At 33.7% G+C, this 9221-nt stretch overlaps 1 protein-coding gene across 1 annotated transcript; it reads right to left on the reverse strand.

Annotated features, from left to right (window-relative positions):
- Positions 1-495: 495 nt before the first annotated feature.
- LOC104086440 (PHD finger protein ALFIN-LIKE 1-like) lies at positions 496-5500 on the reverse strand. Its single transcript, XM_009590686.4, has 5 exons — positions 5243-5500; positions 5080-5112; positions 4419-4641; positions 1174-1294; positions 496-971 (listed from the first exon to the last, which is right to left on the reverse strand). The coding sequence occupies exons 1-5, from the start codon at positions 5334-5336 to the stop codon at positions 708-710; spliced, it is 735 nt and encodes a 244-aa protein (XP_009588981.1). The 5' UTR covers positions 5337-5500; the 3' UTR covers positions 496-707.
- Between the last annotated feature and the right edge of the window lie 3721 nt (positions 5501-9221).

Below are 9221 nucleotides of genomic sequence, written 5' to 3' on the forward strand. Positions count from 1 at the left end.
CTATTGTAAGTATCTGAAACCTGCCTAAAGAATTGAGTTATAAGACAAAATAAGGCATACAACAGGCTAACTACAAGCCAGTTTTCTTTCTCAATTTTTCAGACAGCATTTTACCACTCTGAATCTTGATATGTTCCATCTATTTTCATCTTTTGGTTGATATTGTTAACTAAATCCAAATAGCACACCATTAATAAAAAATTAACAGACCACTTATCGACGTAATCAGGTCCTTCTCTGGAAATTATACCTGGTAAAAAGGCATGTAGTCAAACATAATCCAACAGCATTCATTAGTTCATTTCCCCAAGCCCACGTGTGAGATTATACTGGATTGTTTCCCCGACCCCACATGTGTAATTATACTGGGTTGTTGTTGTTTATTCATTAGTTTATTTAACAAACTATGACACCATCAAAATAACAAAGCACTATGTAACAACAAACACTTCTTTTCACAAATAACTAGGAAACATTTAACGTTGATAGAGCATGTAAAGTAAATTAACAAACTTTCTATATATTGGGATTTGGTCAACGTCCGAACATGGATCAAGGATAGAAGAGAAACTTCTTCATCCCCTTTCTGAGCATATATAAGAAAAGAAAAATTACAATAGCATATCCATTACAAATGTAATATTGCTGTACTATTCTGTTAAACAATAGGATTGATGCCCCCCGGCGTCCTCTGATTCATGAGATGACTACTGTCTTGCCCGCTTCATACAAGACGGGCATTTGTATTGCTTTATACTCTCAGCTTTAGCAGGTGTTATCTTCACACACTTTCCATGGTACCACTTCTCACAGATGTCACAGCCAATCCAAAATTCATCAGCGCTGTAGTTCCCACCACAGCTTCCACAGAGTGTTTCCCCATGTTCTTCTTCATCCTCCTCGTAACTTTCATCTGCCAGCTTTTCATCTGCCAGCTTTAGGGTGCTTTTAGCCTGACCATCATTAGATCTCTGCACAAAACAGGGGGAAATGGCATTTAGCAACGAGGGAGAGGGCGAGCAGCGCATACATAGTAGATCATTAAACTCTGAGAGAGAAACTAAAGGAACTCAATATAAGAGTACCATGGTGTTACCGATATTTTGCATTAGTAGTCCTAATACTAAGGGGACCTAAAAACAAATTAAGGGAAGACTTGGATGTTTTCCCTACCTTTATGCTACCACGTGATCTGCTCCCACTATCTGCACTGGGCTTATCTTTTAGAGGCTTTCTTTCTGCCACAACTTCAAAGACGGTGGGCAGATCATTCATCATGCTGAATAGACGCTTCCTGTCCAACAAGTATCGAAATAGTGTTATCAAAGGCGAAGAGCGCAAAAAAAGCTCTAAGCTCCGTTGGGGATGGCGCAAAAGGAGAAAAAAATAAATTTTTATGTGTAGTCCAACACTAATAATCATAAACATGAATAACAATATATGGACAAAAAAATTGAAAAAAAATTATGAATTGTTAAGTGTCGCCTCTTCGGCGTTACGCTCATTGGCAAGAAAAAGTATGCCTTAGAGCCTTGATGATGACATTGAAGCGCCTGCTAAGTGAGGAGGCGCTCAACATGTTTTGAGCCTCGCTTCAGGGCTTAAGGGCGCTTAAAGCGCGCCTTTGGCAACACTATATTGAAAATCAGGATAACAAAAGACTTTCCAGCAGAAAAGTTACACATAAAGTATAGTTTAACCAGGCACAAGTTAAAAAGGACCAAATCAGAAGGTTGTCCACAAATGGTCGGTAACTATGTCGTAATTCTTTTAACCTCTTCCAAACCTCCACACATCCACCAGAAAAGAAGATAATTGGGTGATGAAAGTGGTGAATAGGACTATAAATAAGGAAATTCAACAACTTTATCTAAAGCAATGCCCGAGAAAAAAGGATTAGATGCAATGCAAAGCAAGGGATGGAGCAATGTGCAACTTTTCCCCTCCAAGAAGAGTAAACTATGAGATTTCTAGGAAAGAGAACGCCTTGGCAAACAGGTGATAATATCCTTAACAATTTTTTCTCTTTATACACAAATGCATGTTTATTATTACTAGAAATGCAATCAATTAGATAGAGCAAAGTGTCTAAGACTTGTTATTAGCGCCAAGAGGTTGTCCCCTAAAGAAAGTGCAACCAGAAGGAAATATCAACTCAGAAAACATAATGTACTCTCTACATCTAAATCAAGGTAATCTAGTGGCTAGATAAGTCTAGACACCCTTGAACAATGGAGTGTAAGTAGATAGCCCCAAAGGGGAGATTCTGAAGCTTTTGCATATTTAAGTTGCATAACTATAGATGTTCCTCCACTTCAGATGTCTAACATCCAAAGAAACAATTTCCAACATTAAATAAAATGGTCAGCCTTTCAGAAATCATGGGGTAAAACCATTAAAGAGTAGATTGACATCTGAGCAAACAAAATTAAGAACTGGCAATACACCACATCAAACGTTTACAACAGAATATAGTTTCTCAATTATGCCCAGTACGTGAAAAGACTCCAGAAAAGCTTCAATGATCTAAATCACTTCAGACCACAGCTTAAGTCGGTGAACAATCTGACGGTACTCACAGAAGATAAAAGCATATAGAGAAGTGTTATGCAGTAAATTGATAAGTCTATGAATGCTGGTCTCTTTGGAAAGTTGATAAGTCCATTAGGAAAATCTGGCAGATGGTTCCTGCCTGCATCTTTTGGTGTGTCTGGTCAGAAAGGAATTCCAGGTGCTTTGATGGGATATCAACTCCTTCTATGGTCTTAAGGCTAGATGTCTTCTATGGTTGTATAGTTAGCACAATTTAGCTCCTAATGATTGTCATATTAACTTTTTTGGTTTTGTCAGCTCTTTAGCTCTTGCTTAGCTCTTTTTGTTCATAGCTAACTGTCTTTTATGTACTCTCTTTTGTACTTCTTGCATCTTCTGGATGCCATCTATAAAATTCCCCTTCATAAAAAAAGTGTTATGCAGTAATTTGTGTACTTAATATAGAAAGTTAAGGATAGACGTCAGAACTCATAGAACTAACTTTTAAAGGGCGGTACATGCACATGGAAGATACATGTAATCAATCCTAACTACCAAAAGGCTGTTTTGGTGAACGCTAAAATCTTCAAGAAAAAAGTTACAATCTCAATACACGACAAGCATGACAAAGATATACAACCAACAGAATGCATCCCCTCTGCCCCATCAGGAAAATATACAACCATATATACTCAAGAAGAATTCATCTTTTGGACAAACAGAACTTGTCTCACTTCAAGATTGAATGAAGTGGAAGGTGCAGAATAGAGACCTGATAGCACAGAGCAGCTATTTATTTGCTTAAACCGAGCACTATCCATTGAATGACAGTCTTAATAATGTACCATATCCAACATTTCAATGTATCTGAGAATAACCGTGCTTCTCCAGTACAGAGATTCCTCATAGCAAATGCACAATAAATGCCAAGAAATAGTATGATCAAGCCTTTCTGACACATAGCATAACATAGGCAGAATTAGACGGTACTCCAGTTTATAGGATTCACTGAAAGGTCAAAACAGCATTAGCATCGTTTCTTGATTAAATATGGTTCAGATAACTCGTCTTCAGTGCGTTGCTAAAGGCAGATGTATTAATTATATCAGCTACAAGCATTAAAGATCCATCTTGCAAATTCACTTTCCCTATTAAGTGCCCATATCAAATACTATAGACTCCTCGGACCAAGTTCTGTTTTTTATTTTTCTGTCAGAAATCTAGACCAATTATAAGATGGATCACCATTTGAACATCGGTAGACCTTGGTTTAGTATGCTGGCTGCTTCATTAATAGTGATAACACGTTCTCTTTCTTAAAGTTCACCTCCATTACATAATTAAGACACTTTGGCTGCAGAAACTCTCACGAGATTTCTCTATGAAGTCATAACAAAAATAAAGTCATCTTCGTTCTAATATTTTCCTTAAATGTATAAAATCCAAAAAGAGAAAATGCTCCATGATATGTACAAGGAGTTTTTTGCCAATTTCTATCAACAAAGCCAGAGAAGTGAAAAGAATTCAAGATAATTAGATTATTCCAATGCTTACAATGTCTTATTGGGACGTTCCCCCTCGAAAATTGCCTCACTCAACCACTAAAACATTCAATTATAGCCAATTAGCAACTTTACATACAAAGAGAAAATTATCCCTCTTCTTCCATGAACTTCTACATGATAGCAGGAACCACGTAAGGGAAGGGAGAGGAAGGTGACCGTTAGCGATAAAGAACTCAGCATAGACTATATTAAGAGTTCCAAAAGTACCCCTACGCTTCACAAGTGGAACAGCAGAGGGATCCCGCATTTTCATAAAGTGTTCTCAAAATCTGTAAATGCCGATTTATCTCAATTATAATATAATAACCACCAAAAGAGCACCTTTCATTTCGGTTAAGGCGAGCTCCAAAATAGAAAGACACGGAAAGCAACCAACAATCACTGTGAACAGCAACGAGGGAAAGCCAATCTCTACGATTCATTCCATCCCTAGCAAAATTTATCCCAAGTGCTGGCTCTGGGAGTTCAGGTGGTACTTCCTCGGCAGGAAGGTTGACTTCCCAAGTTTCATTTGGATGTCCATACAGACACAAATTTTCCTTCTCTACACCCAAGCAACAGACACATTTTAAAAACACACAAAAAGAAAAAATGTCAAACAAGATAAAGTTACCTTTTAAGAAAAAGGAAAAAACTAAAACAAGTCGCAACAGGTTCAGTTAAAACTCTTCTTTAACAAAGTCACTGTTCATTTCATTTTGTTCAAAATTCTCCTTGTTAACAGTGTTCCAAAAAATATAATTTCTCCAAGCAAAAACATATCTAAACTATTTAAATCAACAAAAAATCTCAGAAATAAACACGTTCGTAGACTAACAGAAAACTCATTGATTAGAACTAAATATTCAAACTAAGATTATCAGTTTTCTTTTTCACATCCAATTCTCAAAAAAATTAAATTGACAACATGTATTACTACAATCAAAAGCCATAAAATCCACGATCTACAAGAAACCCACAAAGTAAATTCAACTAAAATTACCTGGATCACACAGATTGTAAAATTCATCCACATCTGGAAAACAAAACCAAAAAGATTCACACTCAATTATTCAAGAAAATACCAAATTACAAACCCAATGGGAAAAAAGATCGAAACTTTATTAAAAAAAGAACATGGGTATCTATATTTATGCATGAAGTACCATAAGTTAAAGCACGAACTATGCCAGTTCTACGAGCGTTGTAATCTTTGAAGATCTCTTCTACAGTACGAGGACTTGAAGAAATTGAGGCCATTTATTAACCTCAGAAGAAAAAGAAAAAACGAAGAGAATTTTTAAGAATTAATATCTGAGATCTACGAAAAGAAGAAGGAAAAAACTAATGGGAATTGTTTAAAGAAAAAAAACAAATTGAATTGAGAAAGAGAGGTGACGGTTGGGAGCTTATGCTACGTGATGAGAATTAATTAATTAATAAACATAATAAATAATAAATAAAGGGAAAAAATTAGAAATTGGAGCCACATTTAGGGCTATTGTTTAAAATATAGCCAGCTGAAGTACACAAATAGCTCTTAAAGTAGATGATTTTGAATTTTTGTTCTCGCCGAAGTTTCAAGTTTAACAAGTATTGTCCCTCGCGTGTCTCACGAGCAACACTTTTAACTTTTAGCACTACAGTTCTTCCCATGAACAATTGAGGATCAAAAATTTAAGACCACCCCAAAACATATCATATTCCTATAATTGTTTTGCATTTGCAAAGTAGTTAAAAATTATCACAATTTAAAAATACGATAAATCCCGCTTTTTCTTCGTGACTTTATGAAAATTGTTTGTACATATACTGCTTTGTGTATGCGTTGGGTCCTCTTTTTATCTCGCAAATTTGTGAACACATATCTTACACTTTTGGGTCCACAAAAATTTGGGTCCACAAAATTGTGAGACAATAAAGAAGACTCACTCAACTAGTGTCAGTTATGTGAGGCACAAAATAAAATTTTACTAGAACTAGTATAGAACAAGCAGAGAAGCGGGTTTTTGTTATTCTTTTTTATTATTTTTTAAAGTTGTGGTTACTTTTTAAATACTTCGCAAATATTGGTTATATTTCAAACAACCGTCCTAAAATGGTTATATATGAAAATTATCCCGATGAAATGATCAAGTACTGAATTGCCTATTAACAACAACATACCCAGTATCATCCCACGCCGTGGGGTCTGGGAATTCCCTATTATTTTGGAAAAGGTTTAATTTTCCATATACTATTTAAAATTATTCAATATTATGGGTGTGTTTGGTACGAAGAAAAATATTTTCCTGAAAATGTTTCTCAATTTTCTCATATTTGGTTGGCTTAAATGTTTTGAAAAATATTTTCCTCATGAACTCATTTTTCTCCAATCGGAGGAAAATATTTTCCCTATCAAGAGAATGAAAAATATTTTCCAAAACTCTTTCTCCACCTTCCCCACCCTATTCCTCATCCCAACCACCCCTTACCAACCCACTCCTACGCTACCACCCACCACCCAATCCCCGCCCTACCCCCTGCCTATCCACCCTCACCCCCACCCTTCAACCTAAATAAAAATATTATTAATAGTACTTTCTTTTCATGTTATAGATAGATATTTTTTGCATTTCACCAAATGAGTATTTTTTTACATGATATAAAAAAGTATTTTTTTTTATTTCAACAAAAAAAATACTTTCTTTTCATAAAAAAAATATTTTCTTTCATTTCAACAAAATGAGTATTTTCTTTTATTTTAATAAAATGAATACTTTATTTTCATGTTGTAGAAATAGTACTTTCTTTTTCAACCAAAAAAGAGTATTTTCTTTTTAGTTATGGAGCATAAATTTTAACGTTATTTTTGCGTAAAAAAGTAAGCAGCACATTAGTTCCTTTGGGTTTGTGTTAATTTTTAGAAGAATAATTAAATTCCTTGAAGAAAATAGAGTCCTGAAAGCGTTGGGTATTTGTGGTGGGGAAGGGGGGGGGGAGGGAGAGGGCAAGCAAGAAACATGGGGGCTTGGGGGAGGGGGAGGAGAGTAGCATAAAAAAATATTTTCTGTTCTCTTAGAAAATATTTTTTGGAAAAAGTTTTTCACTCACCAACCAAACAAGGAAAAATAAGTGATAAAACTATACATTTTCCATGAAAATATTTTTTAGAAATATTTTCTTTCGTACCAAACACACCTTGTATTTTGTTACACTTTGGTCCATCCTACTCTTGTTATTAACAATTCATCTCATATTAGTCCTTATCATTAATGAAGATCCTGCATGAAATTGGTGGAATTGACAAGTCCAAATTTTTTGGAACAGAGGTTTAAATTTACACTCAACTTTAAACTATAGTTTAAAATTACTCTCAAGTTGACAAAACTTAATTTTTTCTAAAAATTAGTGCAATATTAGATGAAAAACTTTAACAAATTGTGTAGTTCAATTTCGAATCATATAGCGGCAAATAGGGTTTTGCATAATTTGGTAAATAGCGAACTATTGTATCAAAACAAAAATAATTGTACTTAGTATCCAGTATTTTGAAATTTGGTATGATATTTGGTTTAAGTACTAATAAAGTTAGGTATTAGCTATAGTATTTTATATTTTAAAAAATAATACTAATGTACCAATACCGTATCAAAATATATACTAAGTTACACAATACGCATAATATTGATTATAATATACTAAGTTACATAATAATCTTTTGATATTCATGTTAAGGTTGAGTAAAGCTCATGTACTTCTTTAGAAAATAGAGAAACAAGGTAGGTTGTAGATTCTGACTCTGATCCTCAAGGTTGTCACGATTTTAGAGTATTTCTTACTTGTGCGTTGTTGTTGCATCCGTTGGATTAGTTCTTATTGTACTTCTAAGTTCAGCAATTAATCCTAAATACGTAACAAAATATTTTTAATGATTAAATTTATTCTTTTAGTACTTTTTTCTCTCTATGTGATGATACTTGCTGATTTTGAACAAAATTTTTATCAACAGTCAGGTGATATTAGAATGTTTTTTATCTTTGTATTAGTGAATACTTTAATTAAGAACATTACAGTCTATGGTTTTATGCACTAGGTAATATTCAAGCCGAACAAATTGAAACTATCGATTCAAATAAACCAAAATCAAAAGGAGAAAAATCGAACCATACTGACTTTACTTAGGTATGATGTTGGGATAACATTTTAATAAATCAAATACCGAAAATACCGAATAAGATATTTAATACCGCAGCATACCGACTGTCGAACACCCCTAGCAGCAAATCTATTTTCTCTTTTATAGATATATTCTTATGACTTGTAAAAAAAATATATGAAATCTTACTCATATTTTGATATATATTTTTCATAGTGCTTATTAGAGAGTATTAATCCATCAATCGAGTGGATGACGATGCTACGAATTTAAGGGTCATTTGGTTAACACATAAGTTATGCAGGGATTCTAATGTGGCAATTGTAATCATAAAAATAATTAATGAATTTGTGATGAAAAGATAATTTCTTTATGTCGTTTAGTTCATTATAATAAGAACGAAAAAGGGTCAAATATACCTCTTTATTTTGGTAAATTATTTATATTTGTCCTCCGTTATACTATTAGACCATATCTACCCTTACCGTTAGCTAAACTTTTTCAAAATACCCTCCACCTAACGGAAAGCCACCAAATTAAAAAAAAAATATTTTCAAAAAAAATACATTAACCCACAACCCATTAAATCCATCATATAAAAATACGAAACCTAGATTTCTGAGACGTCTTAACACATTTTATTTATTTAGAGAAAGAATGTGAGAATGATGGTGGCAGTAGGATTAGTAAAAACTTATATTTTGGTTCTTAGTTGTTCAAGATGGCATTAGGATATCATGTTATCACTTCCGGTTGTATTTTTATGTGGGAATAATATGACATCCCTTTGTCTAATGTAATACACACTTGATATTTGGTTTGTATATTGGTAACAACTTATATATACTTTAACAATAATTGTATTTGGTTAATACATGAAGTTAGTGTACTTGTGTTATTAAGTTACTTTCCAACTTGTTGGTCTATTTTCTTTTATTCTTGATGAATTCCTTAGACTGTAGCTTGATATTAAATTGAATCTCCTATAATTATTTTATAATTTTTGT

Source organism: Nicotiana tomentosiformis, chromosome 7, assembly GCF_000390325.3.
Source record: "Nicotiana tomentosiformis chromosome 7, ASM39032v3, whole genome shotgun sequence".
NCBI lineage: Eukaryota > Viridiplantae > Streptophyta > Magnoliopsida > Solanales > Solanaceae > Nicotiana > Nicotiana tomentosiformis.

What these genes read in the sequence shown, in the direction of transcription:
- LOC104086440 (XM_009590686.4), bottom strand. Translation starts at nt 5,336, where the DNA reads ATGGCCTCAATTTCTTCAAGTCCTCGTACTGTAGAAGAGATCTTCAAA. An exon ending in AGTTCGTGCTTTAACTTATG is followed by an intron (nt 5,113 to 5,242) that starts GTACTTCATGCA and finishes TTTGTTTTCCAG; the next exon opens with ATGTGGATGAATTTTACAAT. An exon ending in TTACAATCTGTGTGATCCAG is followed by an intron (nt 4,642 to 5,079) that starts GTAATTTTAGTT and finishes GCTTGGGTGTAG; the next exon opens with AGAAGGAAAATTTGTGTCTG.